We start from the raw sequence: 23,877 nt of genomic DNA, 5'->3' as shown, positions 1-23,877 counted from the left end.
GGCCTTGGCCTCCTTCAAATCAGTGTTCCTGGCAGACCTCGCTTTCCACTAGTGATGAGGATGGCTGGTGATAGTGCACGAATCACCCTCCTGCCAGAACCAGCTGGCAGGCTCTCGGGGACACAGGACACCGAAGCCAGGACTCCGCCCGTGGAATCCAGGTGCTGCAGTGGCCTGGTGGGGAAGCTACGTGAGAGTGGGGGGGCCTTTGGGATCCCACGTCCCACAGGCAGAGCTTCGGCTCTTCTTACTTTCACTGCCGAAGGATCTTAAAATCTAGGGATGCTCAAACGGTTACATTTAATTTATGTTATTGATCTAATTTATGTTATAACCCACTATGCATAAATTTCACATGGCAAACATGGTCCTTCAATTTATAAATAGGGAAAACAATGAAAATTTTAGGCTTGTGAGACAGACCAGCCCAGCACAAAACTTAATTTATACATTAAAAAAATATTTTCCATATCTATGCTTAAAAAAAATCAAATTATCTCACAACCCCTCAGCCCCCTTTTCCAGGAGAATAAACCCATGGCTCACCTCTATCCCCGTGTACTTTTCCATCGTAATTTTTTATTAGTTCTTCAATGAAAGTTCCATCCTGGTCTAAAACTTCATCCCCCATGTAAGGAATATTGTGTAAAACAGTTTCATCTTCCACCTAAAAGTTAAAAAATAGTAAGTTTAAAAAACACCCTTATCTATTGAAAGTTTTAAAAATCAACGTGATAAATGAAAATTGTGACAATTTTTTTCACAAGCAGGTATCTTTACTCGGATCTCCAGACCTGAAATAATAGACAGCAAACTCTCTAAAAATGAAACACCTCTCCTGCCCTGTGACAAGCTGTGACTCGGTTGGATATCATCCTTCAAACCAAAATGTTACGAGTTTGATTCCTGGTCCCAGCACAAGCCTAGGTTGCAGGTTCGGTTCCCAGGTGGGACACGTCAGAGAGGCAACAGACCAATGTTTCTTGCATCAATACTTCTCTCCGTTTTCCACTCCCTCTTGCCCTCTCTCTATAAAATCAATAAGCACATCCTCTGGCGAGGGTTTAAAAAAAAAAGATCCCATTCTCTAGTAAGTATAACTGAAACAAATTCAAAGAAAACTACTGAGCTTACCTAATCTAACATGCCATCAATCATTAAAATTTCCCATTATTTTATCTACATGCTCTTATTTCCACTGATAGTGTCTTACAATTGATGAAATAAAAAACACTACCATAAGAGTTTCTAAATTTCACTTGATCTAGTTACTGACATTCAATCTAATAAAAGTCTAGGGTTAATTCAACAGAGTATCCATGGTCCACTGAAGTTTATGCCGAAAGGATTTACTCATTTACATAAGAAAATTCTAGAATAACAAAAAATATGTCAACACGGGGCTGAATATAATGCACACCAGAAGTGATAATGCTGAGGAAAATGACAGATGAGTTTATGTCAAGATTTGGAAGACCGCAGGGAGGATGAGGTGCCAGCCTAGCTGGGAAGAGCCAGAGACAAGCCCAGAGAAGGCGGGGTACTTCGGCACACAGGGGACAGAAAGCAAGCTGGCAGCTGTGGGAGGAAGAGAGCTTTCAGCAGAGGACAGAAGGGCAGTAATGACACATCAGGACCCGAGGGCTCTAAAGTCCGTACTGAAGAACACTAACGAACAGTGAGGACAGCTCTAAGTCTTAGGCCTTTAAACAGGGCTGTCCTGGTTAAAAACAGAATTTTAGAATGATAATTCCGATAAACAGAAAGGACAAGCTAACTCCTGAACCAGGAGGTCAGGGCGCCTACTTCAAGTGTGAGGTGCCTTGCCCCAGCCGGGTGGCCGAGCTGGCTGGACCGGGGACCCGCACACGGAAAGGCGGCGTGTTCAGTTCCGGCCAGAGCACACACCTCCCAGGTCCTGGGTTTGGCCCTGGTCAGGGACACACGGGGGCAACCCTTCAACGTTTCTCTCTCCCGTCGGTACTTCTTCCTCCCTTCCTGCCTCTCTGAAATCAGTAAAAACACGTCCTCGTGGGAGGTGCCTCAGGCTGGGACCGAGACCGACAGGGAAGAAGACACAGGGGCTGTCGAGTACTGGAGTGGCAGTAGTTAAGAAAGGGAGTATTCCCCAGTAATCCCTGGACAACAAACTGAAGACAACTGCGGAGTTCATACCATAGACAGAGAAAAGGAAAATCGGGGCGGGGGGGCCGGGGGGGCGGGGAGTACATAGTGTATAAATGAAAGTTCAAATTTTAATGTGCTGATCTATTCAGATTCAAGCTTGTGTACAACTGGAGTCCAGTTTTCATTACATCTCACTTGCCCTAGTCCTGTTTAAACTAGGCAGGTTCATTTTTCTGGATGCGAGAAAAAATTAAGTGACAATGGCTATTTTGTCTTCCCAATCATATCCATATAATCCTGTCCCCACAACACACCCAGCATAATAAAGACAGTCTGCCTAATGTGCTTGGTCAGTGTCCAGGAGAACCCATGGATGGCTCACAAATAGTATGTATTGGCAAGTTTAAACACAACATTCTTTCAGAATTTCAGTCTGTGAAAATGTGAAACTTCCCTTAAGCTCTTGCAATATGAGCCTCAACTAAATGTTTCTGGTTCTGACTGGTGTGGCTCAGTTGGTTGGACATCAGCCCATGAACTAAGGGTACCGGTTCAATTCCCGGTCAGGGCACTAGCCTGGGTTGCAGGCCAGGTCCCCTGCTGGGAGCGGGCGAAAGGCAAGTGACTGATGTGTCTCCACCTTTCTTTCTCCCTGCCTTCCTCTCTCTCTCAAAATAAATACTTTTTTTAAAAAAACCTAAATGTTTTTGAATAAAGCCTTAAACACACAAATGTATGCAACTGCGGAAGAGTATCCAAATTCTGCCTTTAACCCTCCCCTATAAAATCTTTAAAAGTTATTAAGACAATAAAATACAAGCAATTCTCTATAAGCTCACCAAAGATGTTCATCAACATTATTACCCTTACTATTTTATATATCAAGTAACAGAACTATATTTTTATGCTTGTTCCCCTGGAGTAGCTATCTTTTCTGTGAAGTCTGTTATATGTAAGGATATCTTCAACTCTTGTATCTTTAAATGAGAAAAATCTTATTTAACCCATTTGCATTCTAGATTTACTTATATAGCACAGAGCTCAATTTTAGTTTTAACATTGTGAAAATATTAAAAGAATCTTGTAACTTTTTTCTTTTTTTTCTCCTGCTAGGAAAAAAAGAAACCAATCATATGAAAGCTTGGGAAAAAATAACACTATTTCATATATCCAGTAATAAAACCACATTTCTATTGAACGAGTCAAGAATGCACACTCAAAGTTCTCTTCTGCTCCGTCCTCCACCCCACTTCTATGCGGAACTACGCACTAGCATCTCGCTATGAAGGCTGTGGGGCTGGGGGGTTACCTGTGGCGATGCTTGCGTTTTATAAGCCCTAAGACTATTCCACAGTGCACATTGTCACTTAATAACATGCTGCCTAAATTGCTGTAAAGAAGTTCTCAATTAACAAAACCTCAAAGTCAGACTGACCTCTTCCAGGCTAAAAACTGTAAACTTCATCTGTTAAGTATGTTTACATCTATCAATCCCAGGTGTGGTTTTTGCTTAATGCTTTTCCTTTGAAGAATATTTTAAAACTCGAAAGGACTAGGAAAAGAGCAACACTACAAATGCTTAAAACAGATACATATAAAAATCGGTTTAAAAACACTACTCTGATCATTTTGATAGCTTTTTTTACTCATATTATCTTGCCATTTATTTAGAATAGTGATTATCAAATAAGCAGAAGCTACATTATTTACACACCATGAAATTCTGCTGTAGGGGAGACCAAGAATACATTATGGGCACTGAGGCGACTGCATTCAGCGTCTTTAAAGGGATGACTTGTGTTGGGAAGCCCAAGTCACTGGTCACCGAACACTAGAACAGAAAAAATAAAACGACCTGTAAGAACAGACAACCTGAAGCTATAGCAATTGTATCATTAAGAGATGCTGCCTACTTACATAATTTTTAAATGGAAATTTTTTAATTTAAAAATGACTGTCTTTACCTAAGGCAGTACAGTTCATAAAACCCAAAAATAATTCTCTCCTCTTTTACTTAGGATAAAAAAATGCTTCAGATTTTGCAAATTTTTAATTAACAAATTTTTAATTCCACCCCTTCTCATACTTACCAATCAAAACCTGTATTTACATTAGCCTCAGATTAACTGCTCAAAATTTCTTCCACACCTCAACCATATGGATTAATAATATAGATACCATATATGCCACTTAGATCTAGCTTAGTAAGAACAGGGAAACTTGTTAGGTTAAGCTTTATCTTTATCTTCCCTTTTAAAAAGCCCAGGTGTCATGTGCTGAGTTATCAGGTGATACACAAACATTAAAGGGTAACAGAGCTGGGTTTCAATCACAGCAAAATGGACCGAATCAATTCGGCAAAGCACATTCTCTAAACTAATAATAATAATAAGAGTCAATGTTATCAAGCCTTTTGCACGTGTTAGGCACCACTTTACACACACCAGGTCTGACCATATTCAGTCCTCATTGCAACCCTGAGAGATGGGGCCCACCCTTCGCCCCCGTTTTACAAGCGAGAAAACAAAGGTGAAGAAGGTAGAGGGTAAATAACCGGCTCAAAGTCACACCGATGGGGCTGGAATGTAAGCCCAGCGAGTCTGACTCCGGAGCCCTGCACACGCGGCCGTGACAGCTCACCCCTACAGGGTGTCCGTGCCTGCGCTCCCTGCGAAGACCGTATTTCATCCAATCCACGATGACACCAATCTCGAGGCATGCCTTTATCTTCTGTGTCACAACCACTGTTCCAGTTAAACTGTAACATAATGCTTTCTTATTGCAGAGATTCTAAAATGCATGATGGCTTCAGATGTTAAAATGTTAGAAAGTTTGCATCTTTGATTCTATGAAATACGGTAAAAATCTGTGCCCAGATAACCACAACAGTTTCCATCCCGTCCAGGGATCCAGATTTTCTTAAAGAGTAAGTACCTTTACCCAATTATCAGGCCTCCAGAGCCTTCTCAAGAATACCCTGGACACGCATGCATAATCTATAATCAATGAAAATAGAGCAAAAAAATAGTAGAATTGAAGTGGTAAAATAAAGCAAATAATAATGCTATATACACATAATTATTAATCACTTAATTTTTATTTAAGAGGTCTTAAAAATAGCAGGACTAGATTTGGTGACATCAGAGTGGACACTGTTGGCACAGAGGCCACGCCTGGCCCTCGGCATTTCGCCAGGCCAGGGGTCATCTGTCAACAGTCAGAGTCACTGCAGCACAAACACAGTCCCTTCCTCAGTGGAAGGGAAGGTTAAAGATAGAGTAGTTAGGGAGAACTGTGACAGTGATTCATCCATTAATTTGCTTTCCAAAAGGGCAAAGATAAAGATAATACCAGAAAGCTTCACACTCCCAAACCCACAATCTTTCCCAGTCCCCCTCTTTAGTCTCTGATGCAATTCTTCATCCATCCGTCCAACCACCCAGTAGTAACAGTAGTTAACATTTATTGAGCACGTACTATGTTGCAGGCACTGTGCTAAGTGCTTTCTAGACATTATCTTAACCACTCATCTCAGCCGTTAGCTTCACAACCTCACAAATGAGGAGACTGAGGTTCAGAGAAGTGAAACCACTAGCCTAGTCAGAAAGGTAGTAAACGACCAGGCCAGGCCAGGACGGAGGCCTAATTCTGACTCCGGCACGGAGAGCTTCATCAATGTTACAGACGTGGAGTGGGCACCCCACGCACCTCCTCCCCCAGACCCTCCTCTGAGTCCTGGCCCTGCCGAGGCTTCCTTCCTTCCTGAACAGGAATACTGACCCGGTAACTCTGGGGCAAGTATCATACACTGTCCAGTGATTTTAAGTACGGAGTAACTTTTGTTTCTTGCAAAACTATGAGTTTTTTACTTTTATTTTAAATTTGGCAGGGGTAATCATTCTCTGGCTTTAATTCTGAAGATTAGCCCCCTGTTAAGCCTGGGGTTTGGGGCGGTGCATGCAGGGGAGTGGGTGGCCTCTCCAACCTGTGGCTGATTTACCTGCTTTAACATTAAATCCAAGACCACACCTAAGGTCAGACAGCCAGGTATTCTATTCGACTACTAGGCGGGAGGAATGCTGGCGTCGCTTCATCTGGTTGCTCCAGCCATGGAGAAAGTGCTCTGGGTCTACTGCATGAAGCCACCTGAGTCTTCTCGTGAACCAAAGAACTGACAGAAGCACAGAGATAAGACGGCAAAGGCTAACCTCGGTGCTACCTCCACCCGCACCTGCCGTCCTCCCACGGGCCATCGCGTCAGTACAGCCACACGAGAGTCGCCAAGCTCTCGGGAGGGCAGACGCGGCAGAGGCAGAGTGTGGCTTTACCTCTCTGTCTCACAATGATACTCAGCACAGTGTCTCAAAAAAGAGTAGGCACTCAAAAAATGTTTCTGGAATACACAGACTGCATTTGCTGATTCTCCCTAATGGAGAACTCATTATTTGAATTTCTCTTTAAAGCTAAGAGAGCGTCTAGTTAGGAAACTAAAGGTCTACATCGCTTAATTATCTGCATAGTATCTCCAGAAACCTATCCCACTCTTTAGCTATCAACCTTAACTAATAACCATTTCTCTCACTCATGAAATAATATTCAAATGCAAAAGCATTTGTTGGTAAAAACAAGTTTGGGAATTCTTATTGACTTATAGGAAAATTATTCAAAAATCCCAGTTACTTACCAGTAACTTTTTTTCTTTGAAAATGTATCATCCTTGACAGTTTATGTAATTAAGCCTCCTATCACACAGAGCAATGACAAGGATTTTGACCTTGCGGGTCTCCACAGCATTTTACCTGATCAGAGGCGCGTGTCCTGCACTCAGGAGCTCACTAGGAGACCACCTATAGCAACAAATAGATTCTCTAATTCTAGTTTCAACTTGAGCATCACAAGGAAGTTACCATATATGATTTATCATCAGTGATAAAGAAAAAAAAAACTACATTAAGTATCAAGGATGCTACATTTTCAGAGAAACACAACTTACTGGTAAGTAACCAGGTTCCTCTGAGGATGGATAGACTTACATCAACCAGCTGGTACAATAGGCGACTGTGTGGCTGGACCACTGGGAGCTGGAGAGGGAAGTCAAGCCAAAAATAGGAGTTGTAGGAGTACACAACCAAACTGAGACTCTTGGCAGAAGGCTGGTTCCAAGTTAAAACTGTGTTATGGAAAATCGTAGAGGGAAGAGCAGGTGAATGGCCTGCAGGGAAGGGAAAGAAATTAACACACCCTACTATGTGCCAAGCACTGTGCTACAGACTTTACCAAAGTTAACTTCTTTACGACTCACCACTACCCTAGGAGGCAGATAACTCCCCGTCTTACAGTGGCACATCCCACAGGACAGCAGCCATAGCTCTCCGGGCTCGGAACAACCTTAACATCGGAAGGGTCAAGTCCGACTTTGTGTAGTAGGAGGGAAAATACAGTCAGTTAACCAAATTAAAAGTACTCTTGGATACTGGTTGGTCCGTTTGATTCACTCCAGAGACACGGTGAACTGCTGGCATTGTCTAATATCCTTTCGCTTTTCTAAGCGAAACAATAAGGACTGTCTCACATTTAAGGTGTGGGAAAGAACAGGTCAGGAGGAAGCATCAGCCACCACCCAACTCCGGAGAAAAGCTGGCCATCGTTTCTGGAACTACCCATGTTCTTCGAGATCAGAGTAAAGACAACACAGCCAAGTTCTAAATTCACTCGCCCTTCCGGTGAAATGAGAGCGTATGGAACTTGAGTTCAGACTGCTCTTACATGAAGAAAGTGCTGAAGAAAACTGTCGGGATCAAGCCTGGGTCAAGTTAAGAGAAGCTCAATAGTAAGTGACTCATTACCAGGTTAGGAGGATGCTTAGGAGAAGGTGATTCAAACAGACGAGTGGCTACATCAGGCAAGTGTCAGAAGCAAAAATGCAAAGAAAAAAGTCCTGATTGACACAGATGTTTTTAATACAAGCACCTAATCAAGGGTCATGGAACTAAGGAAAGAAGGAGTGGTTCGCTCTAACTTGCACACTATTTCTATTTTGTTGTTAAACATTTGTTATGCTGCAGAGCCATCTGGACTGGGGATACCACCTCCACCCTGCGACACAAGGCTCTTCCCGCAAGTTCACATAAGCATAATAGAAAGAGGTCATCCTGTACGCATTGGCTCTTACACTTCTGGGGGCAACGGGGGCCCATATGTAGCATTTAACACACAACATATAACATCTGGAATACAAACTCAGGGAATTCAGACACTTAAAGCTCTTCCCTGCATCCTAGCTTCAGACACCTGGTCCTGAATGAAAGACATCATAAATCTACAAACCTAGTAAATACATCAACTGTTAGAACCCCACACAGTCTGGGTCTGAAGGGGCTGTTAGGGTGAATCGCCTCCTCATAATCTGCAGTTTTGCTAAAATACTGGAGGTCAGACACAGAACCTAAGCTGGTAAAAGTACAAAAACACTCAACAAAGGACATTAAGCAGGTAACAGAGCCATGATCATCCATTACATGCAAACTCAAGTACCTAATTCAAGAACAGTCCTGTGAGTGGAAAATAAGACCATTGTGTCATGGAAAAACAAACAAAAACTAAGAAACCGAGCAAAGAATATTATACAAGTCCTCAGTTTCCATAAGCTATGGCAACACATTGCTGTGAAGTCTTGCTTCCATGGGGTCAGGGTCAGGGTCAGGCTTAGGCTACAGAGCAGCAGAGGCCCCAGTTAAAGAGCAGCAAGACTGGCACCCAGCCAGAGTGCCCAAGGAGAATCACCAAGTCCTTGCTCGGGTGGTAAACCTGCTCAGGTGACCACCAATCAGATTGATCTTTGCAAAAGAGATTTCTAAATGCTATGCAGCCACTCAATGGCTATTTAGTAATAGTGTTAAAACAACTGTAAAGCTAAACAGAAAAAATTTAAAAGTCAAACATCCGCTTACTATGCCAAAGGAAATTCCTGATTTGTTAAATGACAGTAAAATATAAAAATGAAAACAATCCTAATGGTAAGGACGGACAGATCATTTATAACCTTGAAGTACAGACAGACTTTCTAAGCCTTTAAGAATCACAGAAATCAAAAGATGAGATTCTAACTTAACTACACAAACTTTTAAAACTTCTGCATAACCGAAGTATACCAGAGATAACATCAAAATGAGAGGGGGAAATCCGCAAAACCTGACCAAACACTAGTATCTGTGACGTACGTACAAGAAGTCCTTTAAAATCTTAAGGAAAAAATCCAACCTAATTTTAAAGGATCCAAGACCATAATAGGCCAATTTGTACAAGAAATATGAACGACAGACACCCAACCTCACTCAATAATTTAATAAAGGCAAACTGTAGTCATTTCTCACCCACTGCACTGACAAAGATTAAAAGGATAACATTTGATGCTGGGAATATAAGCAGACACTGGCCAGAGCAGAAAGCTGGAGCCTTTGGGTGGCAATGTAGTGGTAATCCCTATCAAAATTTTAAACATCATATCCTCAACTTTTCCTACGAAAGTACTCAAGAGATGCAAAGATGCATATGAAGAATATTCACCACAACGCTAATTACAAAAGTGAGACATAAAAACCGAAATGTCCACCAGTTGACAGCAGGGCAGTCAATCGCGGTTTCTGCACAGCACCCAGCGCTGTGCACTGGCAGGGAGCCGAGGACCCGGACAGGGCTGTGAAGTGATGGCCCAAATGGCAGGCCTGCTTCACCTGGGAGTAACTTTTCAAAATAGAATATATATTATCATTATTACTAACACGTTACAGACATAGAACTCTCAAAGAATAAAAGTCATGGGGATTGAACTGCTTTATGTATTTCTTTATCTGAATTCTTCAAGTTATCACTTTGCAATGCCCTTTTAATTGGAAAGATGAAAAACAGGAATCCCACTGACCCAACAGATATTCTCACATTAGCTGGTATAAAACTGGCACATCAGTTGCCAAGGCAGCTCATGAAATCTACCCAAACCTCCCAAAATGGTACAAATGATATTCTTTTATAAAATCTAATAGGAAAAAAACAGAATCCTAAGCAGTGAATTTAAATCAATCTACATTATCAAGCTAAATAAATTGTGCCAAAGTTCTAGGTCTAATAAAATTTCCTTATTTCTTCATAGCAATAAGCATTGTTTAACACTGCAGACTAGGCAAGCATTTCTTTTGGTTTTGGCTTGTTCTGTGTGCTTTTAAAATACCTGTCAAAATTTGGTTTTGCATTTTGGGGAAAAAAATCTTTGTAATAGTCAATTTAACAATAATTTTTAAACACAAACATATAAACAGCATCCCAGAATAAAAACAATAAATTAAATGCAACTTGTCCTGGCCAGTGTGGCTCAGTTGGTTAGAGCTTTACCCCATAACCAAAAAGTGGTGGGTTCTATTCCCAGTCAGGATACATACCTAGGTTGTGGGTTTGATCCCCAAACCCTGGTCAGGGTGAATGCAAAGAGCAACCAAATGATGCTTCTCCTTGCATTGATGTTTCTCTCTCCCCCTTCCTCTCCCTCTAAAAGCAATTTAAAAAAATGCCCTGACTGGTATGGCTGAGTGGACTGGGAGTCGCCCTACAAACCAAAAGGTTGCTAGTTCGATTCCCAGTCAGGGCACATGCCTGGGTTGCAGGTCAGGTCCCCAGTAGGGGGCACACAAGAGGCAACCACACACTGATGTTTCTCTCCCTCTCTTTCTCCCTCCCTTCCCGTATAAAAATAAATAAAATCTTTAAAATATAAACTCAAAACATTGTAAGCGACCTTTCTTTTTTGTTAAATGACCCTTTGGAAGTGCATTAAATGCTTTTACTAGATTAGTTTCCTTTTGAAAGAGAAGAAACGCTTCCTTTACAGTCATTTAAGAAATGCTCCATCTATTTCAGCTGAAAGAAAGCCAGAAAGGAAGCGAAGGCTGCAGTGATTTGAAAAGCTACATGGGTGGAAGGATTGGCAGAGTTGATACAAGACTAATCCTCCAAGAAAATACCAACAAATGGTTAAGAGAGGCAAACAGTAGAAGAAAGCAACTTAAAAACCAGTTCTATCAGGAACCAAGAAAGGATGGATATATTGAGCCTGAAAGTCAAAACAGACACTTGGGAGAGACATCCGTTTATTTTTAAGACATGACAAAAGCAACCTCGCTCCCTCCCAACCTGCTCAACGGACTCAGGAGACTCCAGACCTATTGGTAATGTAATCCTACAATTTACAAAGGAAAGAGTACATGTCAGTGTGTTGAAAGTTGAGAGTATGTTTAAGAGAACACTAAAATTATATACTGGGTATACTAACATATATTTTCTTTGTAACCAATAATTAAATTTATTTACAGCTAATTTAGGAAAGTGTATTACCAAGTCAATAAATAATGTCAAGTGTTTACACGTAAACAAAACAATGTTATTCTTCTCCTTTAACAAAAATAAATCCAAACTGCAAATATATTAAAGAACTTACACATTCTACGTTATTTTGATAGAAGTCTCTCCAAAAAAAATATACAAATGTCAAAAGATAGGTGATGAACTTAAAATCATTTCAGGCATCACTAGGAAGAGCAAGCCCATGTACTGAAAAGCCCAAGACATTTAATTCCTCCTGAACAGGAGGACCAGGAGGCCTTCCTGACCCTGCTTGTCTGTCAAGCATTCTCAAGAAGCCCCACGTTTCAACACACATGAAAAATTCTCACTCCTGTAGTACAGAAGACACAGAATTCTTTCAAGAACATGATGTTCTCCTGGGAATCTGAAAATGCTTATTAGCGGGGCATTTTTAAATTACAAAGCCAATCACACCACTTGCCCGGAAGACAGACATCATTTGAGGAAGCCTCTTTCAGTCATAATAGGGAGAGGCAATAAAAGCTTGACATGAAGAATCGATGAAGAGGAAAGTGCTTTGTGTTTTTTAAGCAAGAAATAAATAAATGTTCAAAAAGAAATGCACTAGTCAGAACTAGAAGAGTAATTCTTAAACCAGTTTCTTCATTAAAACTGTAAGAACAGACTCACTGACCGAAGAGATGACACCCACGTGAAGACAAGGAATGAAAGTCGCCGGGAAACGCTGTTGATGAATGGCCACATGCTGTGGCAATAAGGCACGTGTCCCTCAGCTTGTATGTTTCACTTAATGACATTTTTAAGCGTCTTAAGATCAACCGAAGAACAACAAATAAATAAATAAATAAATGGCATCTATTACAGTCACTGACTTCAGTAAGTCAGAAGTATTCTTTAAAAGCACAAAAACAGACACATATTTTGCAGGTAACACTGCTTAAGGTTCTGTAACCTCACTGAGCAACAGGTACCAAAGTGTCTTAAAAGCACATTAAGAAAACAATATTCTACAGATGTTGTCTCCAGGTTCAGCTGCAAGAGCTACTTAATCTGAAGTCAGCATCTACAGCAGTCACTTCATTAGACCAGAAAGTAAACTTGTCAGACATTCTTTACTAAAATAACCTAGATATAATCAGTCACTTTAAAACGAAGTGCATGTACCAGTACAGAAAAGAAGCAAGTAGAAGACGTGTGAGAGATGGAAAACTGTCGTTGAAATCACCGTCATGCCACAAGGATTTAAACTGGGGACGGGATGCATAAAGGACCAGCGTACGAAAATGAGCAGTGTCCCAGCACCATTTCCAAGTGCTGAAAGCCAGGGACTGGGTGTCTGGGTCAACACGCAGTCCCAACCCTGCCAGGCCTGCTGCTGGGAAAGTCTGCCCAACAGGCTGACTCTTACTTATCCTCCTGCTTCTAACCTACTTCACACTCTGACTTTTAGAGCCTATGAAAGAAATCAATATATACCTGAAAAGGCTCAAACTGGAGGAAAAAAATGGGTGTATTCTTATCTGAAAAGTAAGGCAATTAGACAGAGATTATTAAGTTCCTTTCCAGCTCTTAAGATTTTATTAGTTATAACAGCAAAAAGCTTGTCACAAACTGTATAAACCTTCAATTCCCAAAAGTCAGGAACGATGGCCTGAAAGGAGGTGAGGATGGGGGAGTAAAAGAAAAGTCCTCTGAAGCAGACTGGTTATCAAGAGCTGCTCAAAACCAACGTGCCTGACCGGGCCAGAGCTCCATGCCACAGAAACTGAGCTCCTGAGGCTGGATTACTTCCCTCCTTTCCCCTCCTATTTTGTGAAAATGGTGTTTCTCAACCTGCAAGGGGTACTAAGTTTAGAAAACAGTTTTATTAAAATCCTAATTTCTTCTCACACTCTCTCACATAAATTCACAATAAAAAGTTAGCTTTACATGCAATGATGTTTATCTCCATTTGACGAAATCAAAAAGAAATTTTCAACTCGTAAATATTCATTTGACTATAATTGTATTCTTAAATTTAATGCCAAAAATTACATTATGAGCAACTGAAGTTGTACGTAAATAACGAACTTCACTATTTTCTTAATGTATCTGAGCAAAGTGTACTCTTCTGGGCCCACATCAGATCATCAGAGCAAGCAAAACGGGCTGAACTCTCCTAAGGCTCAGCTTCCTCCTCTGGGGAAGGCGCAGCTCAGCCACCGCGGAGACCGAGGGGAGCGGCGCGTGCACAGCGCCTGCACGGTGCCCGGAGTCGTGGCTGCTAGCTTTTGTTGTTAATGTAAGCTGGGCTTGTGACAGCATTTTGAGATTTGCAATGGATGGCAAAAATAAGTATTCCATGTGTTTCTACTTTATTTCCCCAAATTTCTAAGATTTATTCCTCCAGGGAGGGGGGAAAAAATGAGGATTTTTTTGTCTTTCACCTCAAAATTTTCAAAAGGTCACCAGACAAAACTTTTCAAAAGAACTACTAGAAACCACTTGCTTAACCCTTTCAAGACCATTCTGACTGGCATAGAAAAAAACCCTTTCATCCTCAGTACATCAGTGAACAGTCATGACCTCCGACACACAGGCCTGGCCTGGCCCAGATGGCGCAGGCGTGCTCATGGCATATCATACGTATGCGCACACGTGCTGGTCAGACCTGACAAAACGCATGAATGGCTAAGAACATCCCAAGTCAGGCGTCACCAGTGAGACCGCCCGCCGTCACGAAGTCAGCACCAGGACCGTGTCTGTGGCACCCTGGGCTACTGTGACAGTGCCGACAAGTCTCTGAAGCCAGCGCATCAGAGCCACAGGTCTCAGACTGGAGCAAAGTAGTGCTTGATTACCACCATGTTACATTAAAAATGGCTACTCACTGACATGTATTTTAGAACAAATTCCATAGTTTAGGTCAGCAATTTTCAACTTTTTCATGTCATTCCACACATAAACTATAATTACTAAAATTCTGCAGCACACCAAAAAATACATTTTTTGTGGATTGGACAAAAATAATAGGTATAATTTTGATTCGATCATACTGGACAGCTACTGTTTTGTTGGCTGTAGTCATTTTCTTACTTAACAATCTAAGGGAAAAGGGGTCAACGCCCCTGACTACCTAGTTAGGTATTGTAATTTTTTTAAAAGATTTTATTTATTGTTTAGAGAGAAGGGTAGGGAAGGAGAGAGAGAGGGAGAGAAACATGGGTATGCGAGAGAAACATCAATAGGCTGCCTCTCGCACACCCCCAACCGGGGACCTAGCCTGCAACCCAGGCCTGTGCCCTGACTAGGAATCGAACTAGTGACCTTTTGGTTCACAGGTCAATACTCAACCCACTAAGCCACCACCCAGGGAGGGTACTGAATGTTTTTAAAACTTCTTGTGGCACACCAGTTGAAAATTGCTGGTTTACACAGGTGCTCAGGTCAACAATTACCTACTACATGGGGTAATCTAAATTTCAAATCACTTTTTCCCTCTTTCTGCTTAAGCCCATTCAGACAGCATAACATACCCTATGCCATCTTCCTATATAACACAGGTGCTTAAACAGAAATGCTTTAACATGGGTCTACACTGTTTAAGTGTCCACATTATCTTTCATCTTGTTGCCCCTGTTTTCCTGTTACTGAATCATACAATCTACCACAGACTTATCACCTTTCTTTAAGATTTTTTTGTAGGAATTAATATCTCATTCATTTGGAAATGCTATAGAAAAGGACATTCCAAATCCTCAATACTGAATTTAAAAATTTTTATAGAAGCCCTGGTTGAATGACTTAGTTGGTTGGAGAATCATCCTGTACACCAAAAGGTTGTAGGTTCGATCCCCAGTCAGGGCATGTATGGGAGGTAACTGATAGATGTTTCTCTTTCTCTCCCTCCCTCTCTCTCTAAAATCAATACACATATCCTAGGGTGACAACTTTTTAATTCTTATTAAAAGAACGTTAGAATTTAAACAAAATGTGGAAAACTTTGTCTATAAATTGGAAGACAAAGGAGAGAGTTCTTACAGCATGGCTAACTCGTATTAGTGGAGGGAAAAAAGACAAGTGAGTCAGAAAGCCTTGATCTAAATAGTGATCTGATGAGGACATTGAAGAGTAGTTAATTAAAAGATACTTTTCAACAACAGTCCTTAAAAATCTAGCAACCTTCCTACTAACAGTGGAAAGTATGTCAAACACTAGAGCTCCCGTACAGGTATTAGCGTTACCTAAGGCAGACATTAACAGTTACACAGGAGGAGAAATGGCAATAAAAAGATGGGCATCCGGAAGTCAGTGGCTTTCTCTCAACAAGCAACAGCGCTCGCCAGCAGACAGCAGAGCGCACCGAGAAGGACCGCAGCGCGCGAGTTCACCAACCTCCCTGGTCCCGCGCAATGAGCTCACAGAAGTCAGGATGTGCACGGGCTGGATCCTTCGCTGCTTCCACTCTTGGTTTAAGATCTCTGTTCTTTCCACAATTTTCTGACGATTGGAACTAAACATACTCTTTAAAAAAATGAAGGAGGGGGGAAAAATTGTTCATTTTTAGAACATTTGTAATATCTCTACTGCAGGTTAATATCTAGTGATTTTTCAAAAATATCAGGAATATTCCCTCTAATGCATAAAGATTTTTAAGTGAACTGTGGTCTCCCACATTTAAATAATACAAACACACCACACCTGTTATTTTATTGCAAATGGGAGGGGAACGGGGAATTATTTCCATCCTCTGCTGACTTCGTATTTTTAAAAAACGACAGTGACTTTAGAAACACAAAACCACGCACAGCCCTGGATGTGCGGGCCCGGAGTCCACACCCGCGATGCAGAGGTATGCAGAAAAGGCAGTGAATTTCAAGTAGGCTGGAAATCTTGCCCTTATCACTAAAGGTGCATGGTACAATTTTTATGTTAAGACAGATAAGAACCTGAGCTTCCCAGTCTTCACTGATCATAATGCAAATACAGCCTTGGCTGAAAATGTACCATTTCAAATTAAAACTTATCTTTAGGGAGAAAAAAGCTATCTTCAATTGTACAAGCATTTTCACAAAAGACAAGGAAAGTGATACCTTGACTTCGTCAGCTCGCCGGAACCTCTTGAGCTGCCGCAGCCGCATGTACTCGGACTTCACACGCTTCCGCCAGCAAACTGGCCCCTTCTCGGACTTCTTCCCAGTCTGGCCCATGATTATTCTAAAAGCAATGGTTTCATACCAAAATCACTAATCTAACCAGCTGAATACGGTCACTTGTGTTTTAGTCCCCAGCAAACCGACAATAAACAAAAGAAGTAATACATAATTGTACTGTAGGCATTTGCAGAAGGGTGCTCACTTGATCTGTATGGTTAAATCCTTAAAACATTTCATTCAAAGTACTATAAAGCTTTATTTATCACAACTTTTAAAAGATATATTTACAAAGATTCCTCACTCCTAGAGACCAGCCATCTCATAGAAACATGATCCCATTACAGGAATTAAGTGTACTATTTAAACAAGCTAGTTTTTAATCTATGGTATCCACACTGTGGAGTGCCACAATGTAGAATGACCCTAAGTTTTCATCATTACATCACTGGCAAAGCTGAGTAATATAATTAAAAATGACAAATCCAAAAAAGTAAAATCTACATACAGCACTAAAAGCAGAAACAGTACAACCCACAATAAATACAAAAATTAAAGTATTCCCCCTAAACAGTTTGAAACTATGATTCTCACCTTAAACACTGTGATAATAAAAGTGTGGATTTTTGCCTCTTGTGCTACGTTTGTTCACACGAGGGGCCCCTCTGCCAGCAAGAAAAAAAAGGAATGCGGCCAATGCAAAGTCAAGCCCACTGTCTCGTCTTCAGTCTCAGGCTCTGGGAACCAGCCCGCTCCACTGTGGGGACAACCTACAGTTCACCAGATGCCTCATTCACATGAGAGTCCCCACTTTGAGTCTAAGCAAGTGTCCTCTTCTGGAACGTTTACTTCTCAAACTATTAAACCATACCTGTATCTTCAAAAGATGAGAACGTGGGGAGGGTTGGGTGGGTGGGTTGGGATGGGAGTAAAAGATAGAAAATTGTACTGCAACAACAATTTAAATAAAATAAAATAAAAAAGATGAGGACAGTTCTCTGGCAGACGGTGCAGAGGTGCCACATTCAGGAGTTTTGCTTTAATTCCACTAAGAGCAGTGGAAAGCCACTGAGTGTTTTAAGTAACAGGGGAGGGGAGGTTTCCACCTTGGAAGGGCCAGGTGACTACAGAGCAGGAGGGGAGGTGGAGAAACAGAAGCGCAAGGTGAGGCCAGGGTACACTGGACTGCAATACAGTCTCCGGACAAGAGTGGACATCAGGTCTACCACCACACTGGTGATGGAGAGAAAAGGAATTCGAGGATTACTCCGGAGAAAACCTGGTGATGATTTAAATGTGGGGGAAGATGACTTTCTGGCTTGAATAATTGAGTAAGGTTTCATTTGCCTACCTGCTCACACAAAACCCTCACGCACAAAGAAAACTGTCTCAGACCAGATTTGGAGAAAGAACCCCAAGGTCGGGGTAACTCTCAGTAATAACACTCACCACCAAACAGTGACAAAGAACACAAATGGTAGATTATTCAGAGCTGAAAGCAGGACAAAGAAAGCATGTAATACGTGATGATTATGGCCCAAGCAATGAATATACAAAGATGAATGAAACACAGACCTTGCCCTTTTGGCGCTGATACTCTACCTAAAAAAGCCAAAAGAAATTCCAATGTAAGATTTATCTGAGGGGGCAATACCGGACAGACGAGACTGCAGAGGGACAGCAGGAAAGGCGACAACAGAGCCTCACCAGTTGAGATGGAGTTCAAAACCCAAGAAAGAAGGACAGAAACTCTGAGGTATGAGCAACACACCTGGAGGTGGGGCTGTCCGAGGCCTACAGACCCCAAACTCCAAGGTCTGGACAAATGAGAAAAACAAAGAGATTTCAGAATCTGAGATAAACACAGTTAAATGAGGTCACAGAGACAGGAGTACTCCCGTGAACAGTGAAAAATGTGGCCTTGCCCCGGGGTGCTGAAGTGGAACAAAGGCAGCAGTCCTTAGAACTGAGAAGACAATGACCGTCTCTGAGGGAAAGCGGGGAAGTCAGGAGGGAAAAAGAAAGCCATAAAGATGGGGAAGAGGGCAAAAGACACCAAAATTAAGAAGAAATTGCCCCCCCAGCTAGTATGGCTCAGTGACTAGAGTGCTGGCCTGTGACGCAAGAGGTCACTGCTTCTATTCCCAGGTGGGGCACAAGCCCAGGATGCGGGCAGGGGCCCAGGGAGGGGCTGTGAGAGGCAACCACACATTGATGTTTCTCTCCCTCTCTTTCTCCCTCCCTTCCCCTCTGTCAAAAAACAAATAAATCTTTAAAAGAAGAAATTGGAGCGTCCTTAAAAAACAATTTTGTGGCAACTGTTTGCATTCAATAATGCTAGTTAACAGAGGAGCTCAAGTAATACTATGCAAATTACTTTAGACATTTAACACTTCAAAGGCCTAGCAAGTAGAAAAAAAAGGAACCTGATAAAAAGTGATTATCTGTTGCTTCATTAGCTCATAAACTATTTCACATCGATCTGCCACCTTGACAAATTCTTGATCCTTGGAGGCAACACCCAATAAAACCTACAGCACGGCATGAGTTCTCACTGATGTCCCACACGGGTGCTGTCCCAGTTCTTCCCGGCGGGCACAGGAGCTCTGTCTTGGTAAAGCGGTCTCACTAGCTAGCACTACGTGTTTCTGCACCAGAGCCCTCCTTGTCTGACATTCTGGAGCGACTTCACGCTGTCTCCACCTCAGTTACGATGCAGTGTGTCACAACAACAGTCTCTGACCAAGTTTAACTAAACTAAACAAGCTGTGAGATCAGCAACAGAACATTTCAAAACGGAGCCTAGAACCAACCTCTCTTGAAAGAGGGCAAATACAGATAAATTTCCACATTTACAGAGTTCACAAAGCTCTTCCAAACAAAGTACATGAGTGGAGGTTTTAGTCTACAGGATGAGCCTATAATTGCACAACTGAGAGAAAATGAAGAAAATCAGAGTAATTCATTTAGGAGAAATTATCAAAAATATGATCTAAGAAATAACTCTAGACGTGCCCAGACTGTTCTTTGGAAGTAGGGAATGACCAGCAGATCTGTGAAGAATAGAACATGAGGCTCCATTTCGAAGACTATTGTACAAAGAACAAACTCTCTCCTGCTATCGTAGCATTCATAATGTTAAAATCACATTTTCGTGTTCTTCACTCCACCTCACCCCCACATGATTCTTCAGTAGCAAGACCCATTTTTACTCATTTATGAAGTCCCAGGGCCTGGCTGTGCGCTTGGCAGAGCAGACTTTAAAGCAAGCGCACAAACAGGTTTGTTAGTGTGCACCAATCACGAGGAGCTCATCAGGTCCGCCTGAGTCCCGGGTGTGACAAGGAAGGGTGGCCACCATGCCTGCGCATGGAAAATGGTCAGCTGTGCCCTGTCACCCAACCCCTGAAGAGATGAGTCTCAGGAGCAACAGAACCCCGCGGTCCCGCTGCCCTGCCAATCAAGAGTCCCGAGTACAAATCTGGAGCTTCTTGAATGTCTTTCTAAGACAGCTGGTAGTGCCTCAAAACCACTCCATTCACACAACAGGGACGACGCCCCTCCCTCAAAGCTGGCGGCGTGCGGACCTGCCCAGCTGCACACCTGTCAGGTCGTTGGCCTCAGACGTAGGCTGCCCTCAGACCCCAGTCGGGGTTCTGATTCCGTTTTCCATCACATCATAGCCAAGTATTGAGATATAGCTCTGAATATGCATGTATTAGCAAAAAGAAACCTTTATTGAAATGACTTACCACTAAATGGAAAGGAATTTGTGAACACACCCAATTTTCAAATTTCTCAATCACAAAATTTGTTTTGTTTCATAAGTGAAATAAATAGCACTAGTATGGTCTTTATCCAGGACATGAAAACACCTTCTCTTATTCAAAACAGATTATGGTACAGCCCGAGTCACTGAAACAAGATTCCGTACAGTGAAACCAAAACAAGAGTTACAGTGGATTTCAAAGGGCAAACCAGATTATAGCAGATGACCATCAAAACCTTAACATAATGAAGTAAAGCCTTATGGAATTACAAAACAAATAAAATTAAGAAAAATTATATAGCCCGGCCCGTGTGGCCCAGTTGGTTGGAGCATCGTCCCGTGCACTGAAAGGTCGTGGATTCAATTCCCAGTCAAGGCACATACATACCTAGGTTGCGGGTTCAATCCCCAGTTGGGGCGTGTGCAGGAGGCAACCAACCAATGTTTCTCTCACATCAATGTTTCTCTTTCTCTCTTCCTTTCTCTCTGGAATCAATAAAAAACTTTTTTTAAGTTAAGTTAAAAAAAAAAAAAAAGCCCTGGCTGGTGTGGCTCAGTGGCTCTTTAAAAAAAAAAAAAAAAAGAAAGAAAAGGCAAACTTATACAGTCTAGAGCCTGTGTTGTTTATCAAACTCTAACCAACTCTAATACCCCAACACCACATCCTTGTAACCTAGCTCTGCCCCACTAGAGCAGACACGGGTGGTTCTGCCACCCTCTGGGGACTTCCCACCACCCCTCTGAGGACCACCACTGCTACGGGAGGAAGCCTGGGGTCCTGGCCTGGCCAAGGCCCACTGCTCCCTGCAGAGTCACCAGTACCATGCTGTACACATGACCAGAAGTGGTCCAGCCACAGTGAGAATCTCAGAAAAGATTCGCAACAGGAAAGAGCTTCCTCCACCCTCCCAAGTATCTACAACCCTGGTGATGTGGCCAAGACACAGCTTGCTACCTCTCAGGTGACAGGGCCGCACAGCCCCAAGAATCAGCAATCTTCTCTGTCAGGTCCAGCCCCGGCCCACTTGAGATGGCCTTCACCCTAAGAAGACACTCCTGCCCCTCCTTAGTAAGTTGCCAATGACTGAGGGATTTTTTTGTTGTTTTTTAAGTTTCCTGGGCATTTTTCAGGGCCCTTGATGTCTTTCTTTAAAGGTTCTTAATTCCTAAAGGATTTGCCAAACCAAGGCATTAGCCATCTCTCTAGTCTTGCTGAGTTCTGTTCCTACTTATCGGAAGAAAACTAGGCAATAAATTGCATGTACTCCTTATCCTTCCCAAATAAATTAACAGCATTCGCTCTGACTCTTAACTGAATACCACACTAAATAAGGTCAAATCCAAACCCAACAAAATTTAAGTATACAATTGCACTATGCTTGATGTCCTTTTCGGACTAAAATGTCTTACTTCACAACAAGACTGTCCTAAAATTGCCTATTTTGGAAAGTTACCAGTCTTCAATAGTGCTTTTTATGTTTAAAATTCTTTGAGAACATCTGTTAGTCTCATTTAACAATTTCATTTATTTTTTAAGTAAAAATTCATTGCTTTAATAAACTCTAAAGTAAATTAATAGTCAACAGATTTTGTAGGTAAAGATAAAGAGAACAATATAAAGAGAACCTAGACAGACAGAGAGATGTAACTTTTGGTGAGAGACAAAAATTAATGACTTAGGAGAAGCAGACCTTATGAGCGAAGGAAAATACACAACACCTACACCCCACGAAAAGGGAGACTGTGAGCGAGCGAGCGAGGACTCCGAGAGGCAGATCAGAAGCCGCCGCACTGCACCCTGCACCACACCCTGCACTCAGGACTCAGCAAGTTCCTGGGGCCCGAGAGTGCTGCGAGGACTCCCAGGCCGGGCAACGCTCTAGCTCGGAGAGGGAAGAGAGCCACCATGATTAGTAACGGCTGCTAGGAACACGGGACAGAAAGCGTGAGAAACAGTACTCCCCATTCCAAACTCAGTTCAACAATAAACTAGCAAGTCGACAGCAAATTCTAAGTCCTATTAAATTCTAAATCATATCCAGTCTTAAACAAAAGACAAGAGCACAGACAGACTCCAAACCCAGCCTTTCTGGGTTCAGACCCCAGGTCTCCCACATACCAGCTGTTCATGAACTTGGCCAAGTTACTAAACATCTTTGTGCCTCTCTCCCCTCATGAAAAAGAGATTACCACAAGAGTATCTACCTCACGGAGGTGTTATGAGAAACAAATTTATGTAAGATGCACAGGACAGTGCCATAATATTGGCTACGAACTACACAAATAGCAGAATACAATAGGAATTATAACATTCACATAAAAAAGTTAAGTTAGACAACAATCCAGTGTAAAAAGCCATTTTTTAAAACTTTAGACTGTATGCAAATACAAACAAAGACGGATGTCAATGGACCTCAGAAAGGCCTGGACAGAAAGGCAGGGAGACTATACAATGAATCTAACTATATAGAACTTTATGAGACAGCCTCATGAAACAGCGTGAAAAAGGAGCCTCCCCTAGGCAACTTTAAAAATCTGTGTTTGGACTGGATAGAGGAAAGCTAAAAATAAAAACAGCCCTGGCTGGTGTGGCTCAGTGGAATGAGCACTGGCCTGCGAATTGAAAGGTCACTGGTTCAATTCCCAGTCAGGGAATATGCCTGGGTTGTGCTGTTGGGGGCATGTGAGAGGCAACTGCTCAATGTATCTCTCACATGTTTCTCTCCCTCTTTCTCACTCCCATCCCCTCTCTAAAGATAAATTAATAAATAATTTTTTTAAAAAAAGATAAAAAAGAACTATGCATCAACACTGTACTCTAGTTGTTAAATTTCTCACAGGGGTTCCAATTACAAATAAGCAAGGGGTGGAGATGGACCAGAGTCAGAGATATCGGTATGAACTCATTTATTTTAAGACATGTGCACACAGGTTCAGAAATACAGACACGCACATACACGTGGCTCAGCAGACATATGTTTACTTCCAAGCTCCATTCACAGAGGGCCTAGAAGCCGGGGCACTGCAGGAGCACACCCGGCACCCGTATCTTTTGTTCTAAATACCATTCTCCGGTGCAAGGCAGCAGAGCAGTAAAAAAATGGCTGGTTCTAGGGCTGGGACAGGGCAAAAACAACAGCCTGTAGCAGAAAGTAAGGAATTACTCCAAAGAGGAAGGGAAGGGAACGTGTCACAGGCAATGACCAGATACTGAGGGAACAACTCCCCATGGCCAAAGCCTGAATAATCTGAACAGCAAAATAAATCACAATGGTATTTTAAAACCAAATAAATAAAATTAAGTATTCGTGAGTCTGTGATGTAATACATGATTAAATGACTAAGTAAATGGAGAAGAAGAGACAAATCTCCCTTACAGGGAACCCCAACAGCACAGTGCGTGCGGACACTCCCTCACCTGGCAGGTAGCACTCGACCCCCTTCCCCAGGAGGGTACACTAGGCTCAGTGAGCT

General features: G+C 42.1%; 1 protein-coding gene across 15 annotated transcripts in view; it reads right to left on the bottom strand.

The window, feature by feature from the left end:
• The window catches only part of EZH2 (enhancer of zeste 2 polycomb repressive complex 2 subunit), a 72,055-nt gene that overhangs the window by 23,695 nt on the left and 24,483 nt on the right, over positions 1–23,877 (bottom strand). For 5 of the 15 annotated variants that reach the window (XM_045833682.1, XM_045833665.1, XM_045833631.1 and 2 more), the window contains exons 1-6: positions 20,792–20,848; positions 16,575–16,698; positions 15,904–16,005; positions 7,161–7,208; positions 3,842–3,958; positions 547–667 (exon numbers count right to left, since the gene is read on the bottom strand). In XM_045833682.1, coding sequence (XP_045689638.1) covers positions 547–667; positions 3,842–3,958; positions 7,161–7,208; positions 15,904–16,005; positions 16,575–16,691 — 505 coding nt within the window. In that variant the 5' untranslated portion in view covers positions 16,692–16,698; positions 20,792–20,848. Of the gene's footprint in view, positions 1–546; positions 668–3,841; positions 3,959–7,160; positions 7,298–15,876; positions 16,006–16,574; positions 16,699–20,791; positions 20,849–23,877 lie in introns of those variants that run through there. The other 10 variants (XM_045833713.1, XM_045833656.1, XM_045833720.1 and 7 more) reach the window with 5 other exon arrangements.

This window comes from Phyllostomus hastatus, unplaced genomic scaffold (assembly GCF_019186645.2).
Source record: "Phyllostomus hastatus isolate PE091 unplaced genomic scaffold, TTU_PhHast_1.1 phas_contig_1021, whole genome shotgun sequence".
In the NCBI taxonomy this organism is placed as follows: Eukaryota; Metazoa; Chordata; class Mammalia; order Chiroptera; family Phyllostomidae; genus Phyllostomus; species Phyllostomus hastatus.
Note: the sequence above shows the minus strand (reverse complement) of the source record. Positions and strands in the feature narration are given on the sequence as shown.